At 44.7% G+C, this 20,864-nt stretch overlaps 1 protein-coding gene across 1 annotated transcript in view; it reads right to left on the minus strand.

Moving 5' to 3' along the window:
* Window positions 1-19,789, minus strand: part of zfpm2a (zinc finger protein, FOG family member 2a) — a gene marked incomplete at both ends in the record, with an annotated part of 134,255 nt that extends 114,466 nt beyond the window's left edge. The window contains one exon of the mRNA XM_084444132.1: window positions 19,750-19,789. Coding sequence (XP_084300258.1) covers window positions 19,750-19,789 — 40 coding nt within the window. The remainder of the gene's footprint in view (window positions 1-19,749) is intronic.
* Window positions 19,790-20,864: the final 1,075 nt, after the last annotated feature.

Raw genomic sequence — 20,864 nt, forward strand, 5'->3', positions numbered from 1 at the left:
TGGTTTTGTTGTAACATATACCTCATCATTTATAGCATGTAGTACTAAATATCTCCGCAGACCTGATTAGGAAATAAATTTAATACAGCATCTATTTATGCAGAGAGCGCTCACAGGAAACCATTTGTTTGGGGGCTAATTGCTGGCACTTTAACAGCAGGTAGCTCAGAGAGTGCAGAGTGATCTTTTCTGGGGAAGTTAACTGTACTTCCTTATTAAAATGTCATGTTTTTAAACACCTCTACTTATCCCCAAATTACCATAATCCCTTCTCTGTTAACTCGCATGCTTTCTCTCATTTAAAGCACTACTTGTTTATTTATATCTGTGAATGAGATTAGAGATTAGAGATTACCTAGTGGAGACACATGAATAGCGATCAAAGACGGCAGGGATAATGTAAGTCTTTCAGTGATTTCTCAGCTCTTTTTAAATATGTCGTCGGAGCATTAGAACAATACGAGTGGCTCTGCTCCATGTAGTGTGACAACAGTGATACTAAATCCATGGGGATGAACCACATGTAAACACTCCAACCCAACATGGCACATGTACGACCGACGAGGGTCCTCCAACGCTGTGCAATCAGCTTTGATCCCGAGGGAGAGATGTAAAGAGAGCAATCAGTTCACTGCTTTGACTTCAGTCGTCTAATAACGACGCCGCCACGTTCTAAAACAGGTGTAGCTCGGTAAGTATGTCGAGAAGAATAAAAAAAACAACGGAAAAAAAAAAGATACACTCAAGAATGCATCGCTGCTGTATGTTCCTTCCGGAAATGTCACCTAAGTGTAAAGACAGACAATGTACCATTTCTGTTTCCTCAGCACAGCTCTGCTCATTATATACGAACATGGTTGGAAATATGACACACTCTGCCGCAACTGATTTATGAACAACGTCATGACAACTGATTTGTCTCCTGCTTGCTGTCTCAAGCTGCACATGTTTGAGAGGAGCAGTCGCCTGTCCAATTATCCAGGAAGACGACAAAGAAAGCTGCCATGCTGATATCCCTGACGAATGAAGAAAGCAAAACACCAGAGGGAGGAGTTACAGCATAAGCAGAATCTCTGTCACACCCCAAAAATAAATAAGCACCGAGGTAAAAGCGTACTAAAAACGGTAAAAACTCCTAAAACTGACAGGCACATGCCACCTGTTTTGACACACAGAAAGCGGGGGGTTGGGGAGGGTGGGGTAGGGGGGCTTTGTGAGGAAGAGAATTTGTGGCGGACGGATCTTGGGCCGGTTGCCTAATTATTTATCCTGCTAGCTTTATGGCTCTCATTAATTTCCCCTCTCTTTACCTTCTATTGAAAGTGTGAAGTCAACCTGCATCTGGTGCTGATAAGGGCCGGGTCCGTGCAGCGTGCCGCCCCCCTGCCTCCCCTATCCCCACCCACACCTTCGCCGGAGAAAAGGAGTGCTCTTTCATAGAGACCCGCAGGATAATGGTATTAGAAATAGCACTGTGTGTTTTAAAACGGGCAGCCGAGCAGCTCGAATGGGAAGAAGCCAGTGTTGTTGGGAATTTGTTGAGCTTCTGCTCTTAATTCAGTGGAGTCTTTAGCAAGCTTACTGTATCTCTCTCACTGGAGGAGGAACTACTGTAGCAGGGAGGAGAGAGGGAACGATAGACAAAGAGAGAGAGAGAGAGAGAGAGAGAGAGGGAGAGAGAGAGAGAGAGAGAGAGGGAGAGGGAGAGGGAAGGGAAAGTGGTTTGGGGCAGACACACAGACAGACATTCACACACATACTGTACACACACTCTCTCTCTCACACACACACACACACATACACACACACAAGAGAGAGCGAGAGAGACCCGTTTATAATAGGCTGCTGTCAGAGATTTAGGAAAGATGGTCCAGTCCCAGACCTGTGGTCTAGTGAGATCACACCCCAACAGGGCCAGACCGAGGGCATCTGCCACTACCTCATGTCCCAATCTGGAGCCTCACACCCTGGCTTCCCTGGCCCTAACAACCCCACTCCCCCTCCACGCCTTCAACACACACACACACACGCACACACACACACACGCACACACACACACACACACACACACACACACACACACACACACACACACACACACACACACACACACACACACACACACACACACACACACACACACCTCCTACTACTACTTGTACACTGTCACCAACCCTAGACTCCCCACCCTTGGACCCCCTGCCACCCTACCCTCCTGTCTCCACTGCCATGCCTGGCTCTACTGCCCCCCAGCCACCCTGGTTCTCTGAACTCCTGCCCCCGTTCCCCTATGCCCCTCTGCCCCTACCAGCCTGGTCCCATGTCCCTTGGCTGCCTCCCCTGTCCTCCAGCCCTCTGCGCTGACTCCTCCTCACTCCCCAAACAACCCTGACCTGCGCATCGTTCATTTACAAACCACAGAGTGACCGAATGACCGGTCAACCCGAGCCATTTCTCCCAAAAGGACTCTGAGCAAAGCTGAACTGATGGAGGCTCCATAGCAGTCACAGAACTGGCGCTAGGAGAGGAGAGAGAACCGCTGAAAGGCAAATAACAGTCTGTGCCACTTCAAACAAAAGTCTAACGGCGGAAACTACACATATAGTAAAGAGACGCATTATGCACAACACACAGGAAAACTGTAGAGAGCTCAAGGGATGATTTCTTTCATGTTTGTCTTCACATGGTACCCCAGACCATCCAAGTCTCTCTTTTACAATGCAAGGGAGAGTAAACACAATACTCTTTGCTGGTTAATGAATTCCAACAGTCGTGAACATATCAGGTGGGACGTTTTTTTTCTGGTGTGTCTGACATAGATATGTTGTCCATACTGTACCATACAGTGACTTCTCTCTGACACATGCCACATCCCAGAGCCTTAGAAAAATCACACTTGCATTTGCATTTCTGACACATCTCCAGGAAAATTCCTACCCACGTGTATATGTGGCATTTCAAACAGACCGTTTGACAAGTTTTGATGCACACTGCTTTTTCAATAAAGATTTAAAAAAAAAAAAAAAAAACTTTCCTGGATGTTGCTCAAACCACTGATTAGAAACACAATCGAGGACACTATGGCTAGAACCATTCAAACGACCTCAAAGAAAACATAAACCTAAACTAGTTTTGATTTTCCTGTGACCCTGCGCTGCTTGCCCAGCTAGCAGCGCTGTTAGATGTGGAGAGCTCCTGGGTCCTGGGTCTGGCTGGTCGAGATAAAGGAGGCCCTGATGAGATGAACTCTTTGGGGCCAGAAAGGGGCCGCATCTGCCTGACACTGAGGAGCAGTAGTCACCTGAGAGCTGGAAGCGTGGCTGGGCTTTACAGGTGACCCCGGTCGGTTCCTCGATCCCTGTCACCGCGGTCTCATCCTCAAAAGATGGAAGTGACTAGTGGTCTGTGCACTCGCGCACTCACTCACTCACTGACTCACTGACTCACTGACTCACTCAGCCACTCACTCACTCACCAACCAAACTCCTTCTTCACTGTAATTTCCTCCTGATGTTGTTTGATTGAACAGGGGAGCCAGATGGCCTCTCCCACTCTCTGATCTGCAGACATGCTCTGTGCTCTGCTCCTGTTCAGCTGGTCAATATACATCACCTCCCCGGAGGATTACACCGCTTATCTGAAATGATATTCAATAAAGTATGACCGCAGAAACACCAAGTGGAGTGTTCCTGGATCTGGCTTATACTGTACTGTAGGAGGCGGGAAAAAAACACTTTATTGGAATTAAGATCCAAGTCAAGATTATACCCGAGGCAACAGCGGTAAGATTTCTGTTCCAACGTCCTGCACTTCATACCAACTCTTGGGGACCTGTGTGTGTGTGTGTGTGTTTGTGTTTGCTGTTTCACACAGACCCTGTGGTAGTAATGGGATGCCTCTGTGAAATATATAGAATCACCCCAACAACATTCACACGTCATAGCTGGGATGTTTCAGGGGTTGGTGTGCGTGTGTGTGTGTGTGTGTCTTTGCTATAAGGCCCAAATTACATAGCAAATTTGACCAGTGAAATTAAACACACCCAAACTAAGTCTAAGTCTAATGTAGTCTAAGTCTAAGTCACCAACAATATCAATGAGGTACCTGTAAAGAGAGTGATACCATCTCATTCTCTCATGCTTCACTGTCCATTCCTGTAGATCTAGTGGTCTACAGCACCACCATCACACAGGTGACCCACACACAGCTGGGAGTCTGTACCAGAGGGCTCCCTGGGTGCTGGTTTAGCTCAGGTCACAGTGACACAGGAATTACACACACAGGCACACACACACACACACACACACACACACACACACACGTGCACACGCACGCGCATGCACACACACATACACACACACACACGCAAATACACACACACGCAAATACACACACACACACACACACACACACACACACACACACACACACACACACACACACACACACACACACACATATCTTGGCTCCTAGCCACAGTGACAGCGCTCCTCCCAAATATCCAGTGAATCATTACTCTGAAGGACTGCTTACGGTAAAGAGTTACTCTCCAAGTTTCCGCTGTCACAGACTAGTCTATCAATCTGTTGTATTAACCAGGGACGGTGTAACGCTAGTAGCGTCTAGTTTGTCCTGCTTCTGAATATCATTGTCCAATCAGCGTCAAGTCGTGTTCTGTGGGGTACCGCCCCTTTCGGGCGATTTCAGTCTGGTTGAAAAGCGTCCAGGTTCTTCTGAATGACTTACATGTAAAAAAAAAAAAAAAACATTTTTTCAAACAGTTGTCCCTGTAATGCAATCTCCATGGGTTCCGGAGGGGCCTGAACTAACGTGTTTACATCATACAGTACGCACAATAACACAGCTGACGCCAAGCTAGAGTCACATTCAACATGGTTATTGTTAAGAGCAACTTAAACTCAATTCAGTCATTAATAATTTGGATTAAATGCTTATATTATGTGTGTAGGTCTTTTTTTAAATCACCCTTTGTGTAGTTGTTTACTATATGACAGAAACCCTCCGGCGGACTCTGCATGGACAACTACAGGTAGGCTGTCAGAGACATGCAGCATTTCTCAGAGAAGGTGAAAAAGCATGAAACATCAAAGATGCTTATGGTCAGTTGCCTGACAGGCTACAGTGTATGTCAAATCAAATGAAATGGAAAGATAAAAGTAGCCTACACAACAAAATACATATCTAGATGTAAATGTAATAAGTAGCCTAAATAGTTTGATCCATTGCACATTATCAGCCCCAGTGCCACTGCTCTTTATTCTGGATTTGCTGCACCTTCCATAAAATGTAGGCCTACAGGTACAGTATGTGATAACTGAATCAGATGATTGTGAGAGTCAATTTATTTTTTCATTAATGCTTAAGTAGTTGCCTTTACATCCAAATGTGTCTTTGGGGGTGAACTGATAAATGGCAGCAACCCATATTGTTGATGATCACTGTGGAATGTTCATTCATTTTTCATTCATGTTCATTCATTGTAGAGCCAAACACTATTCAAGACTGACAACGAATGAGCTGTCCACAAATACTGTAGCCTACAGTAGGCTATGTAAACTAAGGAACAACTTACTCTATATTACCACCTGGTTACTGGTGGTATTGCTACGTGAGGTGACCAGAAAAAACATATTGTTCAATGCAATGTGATAATGTCAAGCTACTGTAGCTGATTTAGGTTAATTTACCTATTGAACAGGTCACGTTAACCATTATTGCAACAAATGCCCCTCCTGGGAGATTTGGCAGGAACCACCACTGGTATTAACAGTATTAACTGAACTACAAGCAAGCTGATTGTGATGGCCTTTGTTTCTGCCATTGAAATATCACATTTTATTCTAAAAGCACTGTAGCTTTTCTCTTGAGGGGATTTGATGAACACTTTGGTGGGTATGGTTGGAAGAGTACTTGGACAGGGGTGTGAGGTATCTCGAAGCTATCATACACACAAACACACACACACACACACACACACACACACACACGCACGCTCACACACACGCGCTGTATAAGTAGGTCCTCATTAGCCAGTACACACAGCAGCCCCATCCATGTTGGAGACGTATCAAAAAGCAATCAACGCTCCATCCCTGATGAACTAAAGAGAACGAGACGCCGGCTGGATGGAAAGATGACGCGTTGCTGGACCCAGACACGGGTTTTCTGAACCCCTCCCCCCCCCCATTATAATACCACGCAATCACGAGACATTATGCACAGATCTGAACCCCAAAGCCGCAGGATTGAGAGGGAAAATTGAGTTCATAATTTTACAACCCTGATTGTGATGGGGCTCTGGTCATGGTTCCAGGCAGCTGTGTGGAGAGGGAGAAGTAGTCAGATTGGCTCGCAAGTGTCACAATGAGCACTAAAGAGACGCCAGGGTACTGAATCAATCAAAACAGCCATTGAAATATGGCAATGTTGTAGCCTATATGAGACAATTTCAGCACACCGAGCGGCTAGTTTGAATAATCGTTTACTGAGCTAGAGGTGATGACTCATAAATCTGTGAACAGAAAATATGAAGTTGGCATTGATGCAGTAAATATCTGCCTTAAAATGGCGTCAAGTAATCCACAAATCCTCAGGACACGTCCCAAGCACATCATCTAAGCAGTAATCAGCCGCTCGTGTCAACCTGAGCAGATCAGAGCTGGTATAAAACCACTACGTGTCTAATGGCCTGTGATTCAGGCCCAGGATCCAGAGCGTTGCATGCTCCACACAAAGACCAGCCGCTAGGAACGCAGCGAAAGGGACTCTGTATCAACATCTTATCTTCAAAGGACTGGGCAAAGGCTCAGGGGAGCCATGCCACCGCTACACGCACACACACACACACACACACACACACACACATACATACACACCGAGGGGGGAGGGCGGGCAGGTGGGGGATTTGGACCTGCAAGCAGGAGCCCGAGATCTCTCGGCGTGCGCCCAGGCGCCCGGACCCTCCTCCAACGCGCCCGCGGAGAACAGGCAGGGTTCCTGCACATGCAGCCCGACATCAGTGAGCTGATCCCCTCCGTCGCCTGCCTGCCCGTTTGCTTCCTGGCCTCGGCTGCGTGCAGGGCTGGGGATCTGAACTCAACTTAGACACAGAGTTTCCGCATTTCACAGATGGCTGGAAGAGGCTTTGCGTTAAAAAAAGAAAAGAAAAAAAAAGAAGGTGTGTGGAGGGGGTGGGTGGCATGGGTGTGGGGGGGAGGAGAGGAAGAGAGGCAAGGAGAGGAGAGGATAGGAGAGGGGAGAGGAGGGGAGTGGAGGGGAGAGGAGTGGAGAGGAGAGGGTCCCCATCACCGAAGCAGGGCTGATTTCACACCGTGGTAGAGTACGCTAAAGCAGACTGGCGGCTAATCCACTGACTGAGGGGAAGGCCTGGAGCTATTCTGCTGCCGACCGCCGTCTCCCCCGACAAAGCCATAAATGGTGCATTATACAACTGGGCTGCAGAGACAGCAGAGACACTGCTGATATTCTGATAGATTCCGGACAAAGACCAAGGCAACCACAGCACCGAGGATAGAGAGGGCCTGGTATGAACACACCCCCATACTGCCCTGTAGACAGGTCTACTGGCTCAGCTAAAGCAGCTGAATCTGCTGCTCATCTCTGGTCTAAATCATGAGGTCTTTAGCCTCTCAGGTCGGGTTCAGAGATGGTCTCACTGTACAGTAACACTGCAATAATTCACACCCCCTACAGTAGAACCGTTCCCATCGGGGTTCCTGCTGCAGTGAAACCATATCTATAAAGTTGCCAGAAGTCCTGAAAAGTCTTTGAGTTTATGAAAGGCAATCATCTGAATAAAAAGAGACAGAAATATACAAATGTGGGAATTAAATTACCACAAAGGGATGAGGGGGAGGCAGCGAGTTATGTAACGATAAGGAAACAGCGACTGGGGCCTCAGAATGAGATGTCTTCACATGAAACCAGCAGCTTTTTAGATTACAAAGCCACCCTGCATAGACGCGAAGGCCAAATGGGCTGATATCACATGTGGAGGAGAACGTGAAAGAGTTTGACAGTTGTTACATATAGGCTTTTTCCAAAAATGAGAGCGCTGTACGATCTGAGCCAACGATAAAATAAAGTCTGTCACTCTAAAAGGCGTATTCTTCTGTCCCTCGGAGGAAACCTAGGCCGAGTCACATTCTCAACGAGCACTCGAGCATCTGTAGAATAGTGTGGACATCACCAGGTCAAACACATGAGAGATAATTATTCCAATTACACTTCTCCTTTATTCTCCTGGAGTCTTTGACAAGGTTGTCATTTCACCCACTTCAAACAAACAAAGACTTGCTGTCTCCCCACACAGATGCCCACTTCCTTTTCCAATCTGAATTGTTTTCAGATTAACATTATCCCTTTTTTGTCAGGTTGGTGGTGGTGGTGGACAGAAGAGCTTTTTTTTTCTCAAGCTGATGAAAAGAAGTGATTGACGATGCTGGTGAATGTGCATTTACGTAATCACTTTGTTGGGCGTAAGACCTTGATCTGGAGTCAGTCCCCTGAAAAGACTGATGGTGTTGTCTATGTTGTGTATCAGAGAGGGACTAGACTGCACTGAAGGGTCTGGAACTGCACTAGCGAACAGTGCAGTGCGTCTGTGTGGGTTTCACACAAGTACGCCTGACAAAGACCTTGATGATCAAAATGTGGCAATAACGCAAGTATTTCCATAAAATAAGGGCTTTGGATCTGCACTACTCTTCAACTGGCTTTCAGATAGACTCCCGGGCTTCCAAAACCATCAGAGAATGTAACCATTGTTATTCATCTTTTGCAAAGGGTTTTGATTTGGTAAACATTTGTGGTTCACTGAAACATAGAATAATTCAGCTACAATTACTTGTGGCTTCAAGTTTCCAAACTAACTTGATGTCATAGTGGGCTGCTGCTGTATCTATGTAAGGGAGATTCAAACTCTATCTAAACATCACAAAACACTGTGATGCACTGGGTGGGTTTTCTCTCCAGAGGGTTGATAGGGAGAGACTCAGGGATGAGACAGAGTTGGGGTGCGTGTTAGGAGGTCGATACTGTAGGGAGAGACTCAGGGATGAGACAGAGTTGGGGTGCGTGTTAGGAGGTTGATAGGGAGAGACTCAGGGATGAGACAGAGTTGGGGTGCGTGTTAGGAGGTTGATAGGGAGAGACTCAGGGATGAGACAGAGTTGGGGTGCATGTTAGGAGGTTGATAGGGAGAGACTCAGGGATGAGACCGAGTCGGAGAGTATGCTTGGAGGTTGATAGGGAGAGACTCAGGGATGAGACAGAGTCGGAGAGCGTGCTTGGAGGTTGATAGGGAGAGACTCAGGGATGAGACAGAGTCGGAGAGCGTGCTTGGAGGTTGATAGGGAGAGACTCAGGGATGAGACAGAGTTTGGGTGCATGTTAGGAGGTTGATAGGGAGAGACTCAGGGATGAGACAGAGTTGGGGTGCGTGTTAGGAGGTTGATAGGGAGAGATTCAGGGATGAGACAGAGTCGGAGAGCGTGCTTGGAGGTTGATAGGGAGAGACTCAGGGATGAGACAGAGTCGGAGAGCGTGCTTGGAGGTTGATAGGGAGAGACTCAGGGATGAGACAGAGTTGGGGTGCGTGTTAGGAGGTTGATAGGGAGAGATTCAGGGATGAGACAGAGTCGGAGAGTATGCTTGGAGGTTGATAGGGAGAGACTCAGGGATGAGACAGAGTCGGAGAGCGTGCTTGGAGGTTGATAGGGAGAGACTCAGGGATGAGACAGAGTCGGAGAGCGTGCTTGGAGGTTGATAGGGAGAGACTCAGGGATGAGACAGAGTTTGGGTGCATGTTAGGAGGTTGATAGGGAGAGACTCAGGGATGAGACAGAGTTCGGGTGCGTGTTTGTTTACAGTACGCATCTAATCACGCTTTGTCACTGTTCCATGTTCGATCCAGCCCAAACCACAGAGACAGTTGCTGCAGACAGAGTTCCAATGGACTTCATCTGTTCACCAGTTCACACTGTGCTATCTGATCAAGCTAACAATAACAGATTCACTCAAAGCTGTTGTTAACGCAAACGGCGATTCGATTCAGACGACTACTAAGACATGTTTCGGGCTGGTCTAGGCCTATAGTGTCTACAATGGAGCAGATTCTTTCTTTCCATTTTCAATAATAGCATGTAAGCTTATTGCAATAGAGACATTACAAACTGGCACTGCATGTCTGTCCACAAAGCTTAGCCACATATTACAGTTTGTCAAAGCAAGCTATCGAAAAAGAGAGAGGGAAAGAGAGAGGGAGGAAGGGAGGGGGAAAGAGAGAGAGAAAGAGAGAGAGAGAGAGAGAGAGAGAGAGAGAGAGGAGAGAAGCCATTGACCTTTGTGTCCTTCATATTTGCCTAGCTTTCCCTCACCGCAATCTAAAGAGTGGAATCTTCTGATCCCAAACTAAACTGTCAGCTGGTTGTGATGGGGGCCAAAGCCAGACATCTATCAATCACAATTTTTATTTTTCTCAGAGGGGCCTCTTTTTTCCTGTTTTGCTCAGGCTTATCAACTGACCCAGTTCTTATCCTGTTACTGAAGCTTAAGAAACTTGATTATGGTCTAATGTGTCTCTGGGAATCACAGCCACTTGCTTCACACAGCAGGCTGTTTCGGGAGCAGTTTGTGTGTGTGTGTGTGTGTGTGCGTGTGTGTGTGTGTGTGTCTCTGGGGAGGTAAGGCCGCAGGCCAGCCACCAGAGTAAAACTGTTCCACCATTGCCAATCAAGAGTATGTTTCTACTTCTAATGCTAGGTTTTCACAGTGAGAAGACCACATTTCAGATAGACTAAACTGTCTGAGAGTCTAACTCAATACTATTGGCCGCAGTAGCAGATGTCGTGGCCAGGATTTAGGGACAGCCTGATACTGTAGGTATAACCCCAGATACAAACGTGATCTGATACAGTATAATAAAGAAAGGCATTTTAGTTGACTAAAGCACTTGCTCAGTATCACTGGTCATTACTAATTACTAGATAAGAATTATCTGAATTTCAGCAAAAAACTAAATAGCCTGATTCTTGAATAATAGTGTTTATCCCTCTCTATCTCCTTGGTATTTATTTTCTCTAGGCGTTCACTGAGGGTGTGTGCTTGGAAAGGAGAGATGAACTTAGCCACCTGTCACTGTTTTCATCTCTGTCAGCCAATCAGCCACATTATTTTAATTTGATTTGCATAATCTCATTTAAACATGATCGATCAACATCAGCCAGTGTTGATTGGCATATCATTCCATTATGGCTATTTGTGTGCACGCTAACGTATGTAGATACCCTCTCTGATCTCTGAATGTAAGCTGCACTGTCAACAATATTACCGGCTTTGAGAAGCTATAAATCAAAACATGGCCACTTTAAAGTATTAACATGTTTTGAAGTTTGTTTTATATTCTCAGCATACAGTACTGACATAAATTGTTTATCCGTTTACAAAGCTTTGTCATTAGTGATTTTCCAGTGAACCTTTAAGATGCTGTTTTATATGCCGTGGTTCAGAGGAATGCTGATGTACAAATTGAATTGAAAGGCTTGTTAGTTAATCCCCTGTTTCCACCGATCCCTTAACTAGGACGACTGGTGCGTTTTATCTAATGCCTGAGGGATTCAAAGTTGTGCCTTTCGCTGCCCCCCACAAACGTTGACTGTACAGTAAGTCCTGCCAGGCGTCTGATTTAAACCTAGATGCTAATAAAGCATCCTTCTCTGCTGTGCCAACTCGAATTCGGGTCAGAAAATGATTAGTTCACTAGATCATCCCTTTTCAGAAAGCCATCAGAGATGAAAACAAAAGTAGTTGTTTCTTCCTGCATTAAACAGAATGCAGGTTTGGTTTTGGCTCATTACATCAATTTCACAGCTAATAGTTTCCAAACAGCTGCAATTACTGAGTCAGACATATCATTTGTGGAATTATACATTAAGGACAAGAGCTTCTCCTTCTGTTCAGTCAAAACTCAACTGTAGAAATCGTTAATTAATTGTGTAGTCTGCAGTGGTTTCCAGCACAGCAAGATTGAGTGAATTCCATCCCTGGACATTGTGTTTCTAGAATGGAACAGAAGAGCCCTCCATTTCTGTGGACAGTGTTCTCTCATTCCTATGGATAAGCAAAAGCATCTTCACACACACACACACTCACACACACACACACGCACACACACACACACACACACACACACACACACACACACACACACACACACACACACACACACACACACAAACCCCTGTCTCCATACCCATGATGGCCATCAGGGCACAAAAATAACTGCAATATCTCCACATCAACCTCAGAAATTCCCTTAATTGAGCAATATCTCCATCTCAGATAACTGTGCATCACCAAGGAGAAAGGGACTGTGGAAGTTAAATGAAAGAATTCATGATGTGTGGCAGCCTGCTTTCCTCACCCTGGCTATTCCCCCTCTTGGCAGAGGCCAAATCCAGAATGTTAAATGAGGCAATTGTGTCCTGAAGGCAAAAAAGGGAGAGAGGGGGGGGGGGGGGGGGGGATGGGGCAGTCGGCATGTCTGTGCGCCAGGCCTGAGGAGCGTTCTACAGCTGATGATGATGTGTTACATCCATGTAAGAAGCCAGCAGCAGCAGATCCCTGGTCCACACGCCACACCAACCTCCCTTGGGTACAGAGACCTCACACTTCTCTGTGACACACAGGCCTTGAACAGACCCGCTGGCTGTTACCTTCCTATTCAGGACAGGGCTGCCTTTCCCAACAAGCCTGAGGCACATTAAGGAGCATTCTCTAGATGTATATAGCCATTATCATAATAAAATGGCTTGATATAACAAAATACATGTTAATCATATGTGGTATTTATTTTATGGTAGCATAGGTCCAAAGAGTGATGTGGACAATTTATATTATGTGAGTATGAAATTTGAAATCCAATTGTTCCTTTAAATGACCATCTCATGTACAGGCATTATCTATGAAGTGAGAGTTTGAAACACAGCAGTGTGTATACAACAACCTCTGGTTACCATGGGAATCCCTAATGTGAGTGCCAGTATACAGAGAGGAGCCAGGATGTTGAGAATGATCTGTTAACATTCTGTGTTTGTGGCTGCAGGAAACTGACCCTCAAACATGCACATACACACACGCACGCACACACACACACACACACACCCACACACACACACACACACACACACACACACACACACACACACACACACACACACACACACACACACACACACACACACACACACACACACTGTGTCAGACATACTCCACTGTGACACCTCTGATAATCAAAGCTTTTGTTTGGGTCTTAAAAGGACGTACTTGAACAGCAGCCTGACCAGAGGCCCTCCTCAGTGAAGGCCGTTGGACATCAATATTTAAATCTTACATCTCTGTTCTGATTAGAATGCAGCCATTCTCTTGTATTTCTCCCCGAACAACAAGGGGAAAAAAAGCCTAAATCAATGATCTTAGAGTCTCAACTAGATTCCTAAGCAGTTTGCCACTCTCAGCAGCAAGATAAGATAAACTTGCTTTGACCTAAGAGATGAAGTTGCCATGACGATCGGGGAGTCCACTTTCTGTATTGATATTTTGCTGATGTAACAACAAATGGAACCAGATCCCCGTAATGATAACGGTGATTAATTAATACCAATATTGATCCTTACAAGCTAGAAACAAGGCTATTAACTCCGAGGCTGAAAGTCAATTGTTACCTGGGGCGCAATGGGGATCAGTGATATCAAATCTAAATAAACACAGCAACGAATGACGAAGGCTTGTACAAAATAAGAACAACATACAAATCATCTCTTTGAGTAGATATTACTAGAAAGTATGTTCCCCCAAGTAATTTTTCAGTAAATTACTGCTGTTATAGTTGATCAAATCCAGGACTGTTCCTCTCAAACGCATCTCCCATCTCCACCGTTAACAACACAGAGAGGGAACTGGAATAAAGGGTGGTGGACTTCAGGAAAGAGGAAGATAGAGAGGAAACACTGGGAGGAAGTCACCTTCCACCTCCAGCGGAGCGCTGACCCCTGCCTACGGCGCATACCGTCGCCCTGCCACTGGCGGTGGGCGGGCCGGGCCGAGAGGGCAGGCAGCGCCGCCACTCCACCCCCACCACGCCGGCCCATGCCAACACCCGGCCCGTACAACAACACATCCACTCGACGGGCCTTGTTTTCAACACAGGAAATAGTCCTGTCCTCACTCCTCGCGCCGGCCACAGCAGCTGTCCTGATGTCAGCAATGTGACGAGTGCCTCAAGGCAGACACTCCGATTTTAACCGACGTTTGTTTGAAATGAATGAGCGTCCGAGTACTGAAGTATGTTGATAAATACTACTGTAGCTGCTTAGAATAACTGTTGGATTGAAGAGGCTCGTATTGCAGTATGACGACATGTGTTTGCAATGCATGCAGCAATGCATCGGTGCTCGCAAAGAAAATCGGGGATCCTTCAGCTAAGAAGTGGCAAAAACACAACACAAGCTGTTTTACGGCTGGGAACAGATGTTTGAGGGAGAAGTTGGCATTCACCAACCTCATCCCATGACAGGAATCTAAGAAACAGCAGAGACGCAGCCGTCCGATTGTCAGACGGTAAACAAATACGAAGGAACTCTTAAATACACCAGGGCTGGCCTCCGAACTGTTATGATGTTCCCAGAGACAAAGGAACTCTTAAATACACCAGGGCTGGCCTCCGAACTGTTATGATGTTCCCAGAGACATTTGAGACCGCTCAAGTCGGTTTACGAGTTGACTCAGCTGAGGGATTGGGTGAAATACAATACACGCCATTTACAGACAAATATACTGTGGTCCACTAGTGTCCTTGTTCATGTCCTTTCATGAGGAATAACAAGCAAGATGTCGACAGTCCCAAGCACTACCACGCAAGCATGTGTGTGTACAGCACACACACACAGACACACACACGCACACATACACACACGCACACAGTCACGCACACACGCTTACCTAGATACACATACACACACACACGTACACACACACACACACACACAGGCAGTCAATTCAGTAAACACCCCCTTATCCCATACCACTGTTAGTTGCCTCTGATAAATCCCTCTCAAAGATATAAATGTCACCTGATATGATAGAACTGTGCTGAATGCTGGCGTTACTTATAGTCTACTTATACCGAGGGCCTGGAGAAATAGACCCACACAGCCAAGTAATTCTCTATTGTTTCACACGTATGTAGAGTAGACCGTTCCACAATTAGGCCTTCAACCAACACAGACACAACAGTAATGATCCAATGTTCCAGTTCAAAAATAGCCCCTTCACCTACTTTCTCCTTCATGGAGCACAGTGAGGATAGGGCTGTGTTAGAAGACAAGTAAGAAATCAGTGCGCTGTTTTGCATTGACACAACAAAAGGCTTCAGCTCCGTTCAACCAGCATGTAAAGATTCAGATTCTTTTTTCTTTCTTTCTTTTGACATAACATAATAGTACGCTAGCTGGGCCATGCGTTCCCTTCCTGTGTGAGCGTATTCAGACAGAGCATGTGAGTGTCTGGTCACTGGTCAGTACACCTGTAAGGGGGACACAGTCAGCTGAGTTACCAGGAAAGCCATCCCCTCAGGGAGGCCAGGAGGAGTAAAGAGGTCCAGGAGCTACGCACATGAATCCAAAGTCGGGCCGTGTTGTGAAGGCAGCAGTTAGGGAAGGAGGGAGGAGTACTACGTACTACGTCAGCTTAATAAGAACATTTGACATTCGACGCCTTGCACACCGTCGCCCCATGAGAGCCCCTCGGCTGGCGGCCTCCTGCGAACAACCCACTCCTATAAACGCCCCCTACATCATCCCCCCCACTCTCCCCTCTGCGCCACCAAACTTTGAGAGCAATTTTACAGAAAAATTACTGTGAGAGGCCCAGTTTCAATTCAGCGTCTTCATATCTTCCCTTCCGATTAAGCATCAAAATGTAGCCCTTCTCTCCGGTGCAAAAGAGGCAGGGACACCACCAGGAGCCTGGGAGAAAGGAGGAGGGGGGAGGGGGGGCAGGAGGGGGAGGAGATGGAGAGGGAGGAGGACTAGAGGACAGGGAGCTCGGTGGAATTCACACATCATATTATGGCTAATCGCAATCCGCAGAGCATCAGCGATATTTTCATCATTTCTGTCAGATTCAGCTGAGCTGCCTTGGTGTGGCTCACAATCTCGGCAATTTATTGGCATATTGGCACGGGGTGATAAGGCTAAAAACAACAGCAGCTAGCAGCTGGCCCGGTGAGATGGGCCGATAACATTGATATGTGCTCCCACACAAAACACCTTCACTACTATCTCCTCTCTCTATCTAACTCTTATTACAATAAAAGTATATGGGGCTTTTCGCTTTCTTGGGAGAGCAGAGAGGGAGGGAGGTTACAGAAAGGGCCTGAAAAAAATAAAAATAAAAATATATATATATATAAAAATCAGATGTAACGTTTCAGAGGGGGAAAAAAAAACAAGTGGGGAAAATACATAATTTATCACAGCAGTATCGGGCCATCCGGGCAGCCTAATCAAGGAGCACTGAGTGACTATTTTTTGCCTTATCATCCAAAGTGGTGGAAACGGAGAAGGAATTATCAGCCCGCTGCAGATTGCTGGGTTAGAATTTTAATGGTAATAATGGGGTGGTTTTCTGATGGTATATCTCCCCTGCTTATCCATCCTATTATCTCCTGTTATCTCCCCAGTCATCGGAGCAAATTAATGGTGCTCTTTCAGCATCGCCTTTTTATCACCGCTCCGAGAGCACCCAAGGGGAAAGAATAAGCAAAATATTAAAATACTGCATAAATCACAATTTTAGATAACGGGCCAATGTATGCAGGGGAGTTGGGGGGGTGGGTGGGGGGCGGCTGAGCCCAACAACCTTTTTGTCCTTTAGAATGACTGTCTGTGCTGACTCTCTGTGGCTCAACTAACCCGCCCCTCTGTAGTTCCAGGGGTAAGAGGGATCTAGGCTTCTCCTGACCTTTCCAATTTCCAGCCAGGGCTTTATTTGAATGCTGAACACACTGGCACCACATGAACAAGATCTTCCACATGACATACCCATTCACATGACATACCCATTCACATGACATACCCATTCACATGACATACCCATTCACATGACATACCCATTCACATGACATACCCATTCACATGACATACCCATTCACATGACATACCCATTCACATGACATACCCATTCACATGACATACCCATTCACATGACATACCCATTCACAGATGCCTGGGTCACAGTCAGAGAAGGCTGCTATCGATGGCCTCTCTCTCTCTCTCTCTCTCTCTCTCTCTCTCTCTCTACCATGCACGTCATACAGGAAGTGTCCACGTGTTCCTCATGGGTTATTCATGCTTGCAATGCTCTTCAGCATAATCAGCAAACAATACATTTACCTTTTGATTATTGAGATATGACTCTACTTATTCCATAAAATCCATATTTCAACACTGTAGAAATTATATACTGTAAAGATAAAGCCATGTTCTCAATTCTAACAAATGTATTTCCTAACTATTAAAAAAATCTTATGGAGTGGTAATACTAATATGTACTTAATGTTTAATTACAATTAATTAGTACTATTCTTATTTCGTTGTAAATAATCAAAATATCTCAAAGCGAAGAAAATAATTATTCAGGAACTTGCTTAAATGTTCCAAATGAGTTCTGTTAAGTTAATTACAGTACAATCTGTGAAAACAATAAGAGAACAGCTGTTGACTTTCACATAAAAACACTTCCTTTACTGACCTTGGCTGATGATATGACAACACAACAAAATAAACAAAACATCTTCCTCACTGATGAAGGAACTCAGAGAGAAACACCAATACCTCTTTCAGTTAACAGTGATGAGTGATGGACAGCACCATCTCTGTGGACTCACAACCAACCATAACCACTATCAAGTCACAGTGTGGGAGTTGAAGACATGTCTCATGTAATAACACTCTCTCTCTCTCTCTCTCTCTCTCTCACACACACACACACACACACACACACATATATATATATATATATATATATATACACACACACACACACACACATGCACACAGATGTATGCACGCACTCACATACATACACACACACACACACTCACATTCTGTATGGACACCGAGATCAGAACCTAACAATTGCTAAAATAAAACATCAAAAAACAAAACTGTAAAACAGCATATCTTCTATGAATACTTGTGGTGATAAAGAATAAGGACACGTCCCAAATCAGCCCTATACAGTAGCTCTTCATTTCACTGACAGAAGACCATGGTGAAGTACAGTACTTCAATGTAGTCTTCAAGTTAATGGTTAATGACAGTTTTCCTATAGGCCTACCTACTGTAAAGAAGGAGATGATCAATAGGACATGGTAAGTAATATTTAGAGGAGGAGAGGCTACACAATCATGCTCACTCCCTTTCTGACACACATGATCACTGCAGGCCTTAATTGATATTTAATTATTTGTCATTAGTATCATATTATGATCCCCTGAACCTGATCATAATTTTAACAAAGCTACAGTGAATTAAATCAGTATTGCATTATTGTATCTCAATTTAAGACACATCTCACAAACATGCTATGACTGAAATACTGTAATCACTGAAGTCAGAGATAGAGCCATGATGTTTTAAATAAACCCAGCAACAAGTACAGAACGTGTGCAATCAACATCCTCCATCATATTTCCCAATATTACAGTGCAACTGTAATACTCAATAAAGATATATGTCCATGGGTGTTATCTGTGTCATTCAAAAATATATTTATTTTTAGTGACACAACCTACAGTAACCTAAAACTATGAGATTCAAGAAGTCACCAGTGTTTCACTTATAAAAACTGTGTGTGTGTGTGTGTGTGTGTGTGTGTGTGTGTGTGTGTGTGTGTGTGTGTGTGTGTGTGTGCGAGAGAGAGAATGTGCTTATGCATATGTGTGTGTGTGTGTGTGTGTATGTGCACGTGCACATGTTTGTGTGACAGAGAGAGACCATGTGAGTGCATGTGTGAGAGTACATCTGTACATGTCATATTAGTCATGTTATATTTGAATATGGAAATGATCTGAAATATAATTTCCCATGGTAGCCTATGTTATTACAAAATGTTTTAATAATTAAATAATTAAAACATTATCCCTTGAAACCAATTTCCGCAAAAAAACATACAATAGCCTATTAACCTCATTTTGTAAAGCAAATGCATCACAAAACGTCACAATAATTACTTTTACGGTGTTTCCCACCTTTACTTTGCAACAATATCAAAATACGTTAGTTAGCCTACTCTAGATCCCACATGCTTCACCAACGACTCAAAGGTTTCCAAGAATAAAGCTCAACAATCTTTCCTAAATAAAAGTTGACAACACCAGGCAAACTTTTGACTGAATATCTTTTAATTTCTACGATGGTTTACAAAATATTATTTCATAGCCAAAAGTACAAGGGAGAACAAATAGGCTACATGTCTAATAGAAAAGACCCTATATGAGAACATACCAGTACATACGGACTAAACGTTGCTAAACTGGCGAATTGGCCGACCTAATTTCTGCCAAAGTAACAGTCAGTTGTAATTTCATAAACTCAAACAAGCTGAGAGAGATAACGACAACACAGCCAAGCTGGGGGAAAAACTTACGTTTAATTTGCCGTGGGTTGCTTTGCTTCCTTCGGGACATGCCTGCGCTGCGCTGGTCAGACGATCCAGGTGTAGCACTGATAGATCGATAGGTTTTATTTCATCCAAGCGCCAGTAGTGTTAGTGATGGAATTGAGAAAGAAATGGGGACGAATTTTGGACACTCTGTTTTCACACAGTCTATCGCCCCGTCTCTTTCCTTTATCTTTCTCTGCTCTTGTTGGCTCTCTCTCTCACCGTCTCCCTCTCTCTATACCTCTCTCTCTCACTCACTCTTCCTCAGTGGTGGAGTGCGAGATGAGGCTGCACTACGCTGCGATCCACACGGACTGACTGAGGAGGTGAAAGCGTTTCGCGCTTTTGTTTGAAGATAAGGTTTGTGCCTACCCGGGTACCGTAGACACAGCTTCTGAACTTGACTTGGCATGTGCTACCCAAATGTACTGATGATAATATTTATTAGTTTTAATGATAAGTTTATGAATCACCCTCTATAATCTGTATACACAAATATCTCTAAGACATATAGACCACCATTAAAGGATTCTTCCCAGTTACCTTGTGCCAAAGCCCTCAGTGACAGGATAAGGTCATGGTAACATGATCATAATGTTATAATATTGATTTGTGATATGATCCATAATGTGCTGTGACCACACTGTACCAAATCAAGAGAGAGATTTCCTTCATTGAACATAAAGAGCATTGTTTCTTCAAAAGGAATCAGTTTTTAGTTATTTTTCATTTTTACTTTTCAGTGAGTTGTCAGAGCTATATATTATCTAATAACGCAACCTCTCTGAATAACTTCCTCAGCAAATAGTATGACTATTGATAAGCTATTGATAAGTTATGTAGGCTATAGTGAGCTGTATTATAGGCCTACCATTGGCTGAATTAGTTGCTACGCATATTGGTTGAGTATGTCCAATCAGAAAATGCCTACGGCAACTTAGGCCATGAGGCCATCTTGTTTTTGCATCTGTCATGTCTTGATGCCTGCCACCCTCATGAGTGACAATGTCTGAAAAATCAAGTGCACAAATGGTCTTGTCCTTCATCTAACCATAGCCTTATGACAAAACATGAAATGCATAACATTGTATTATAGGGCA

The sequence above is a fragment of the Borostomias antarcticus genome (genome assembly GCF_949987555.1).
Source record: "Borostomias antarcticus genome assembly, chromosome: 10".
Taxonomy (NCBI): Eukaryota; Metazoa; Chordata; class Actinopteri; order Stomiiformes; family Stomiidae; genus Borostomias; species Borostomias antarcticus.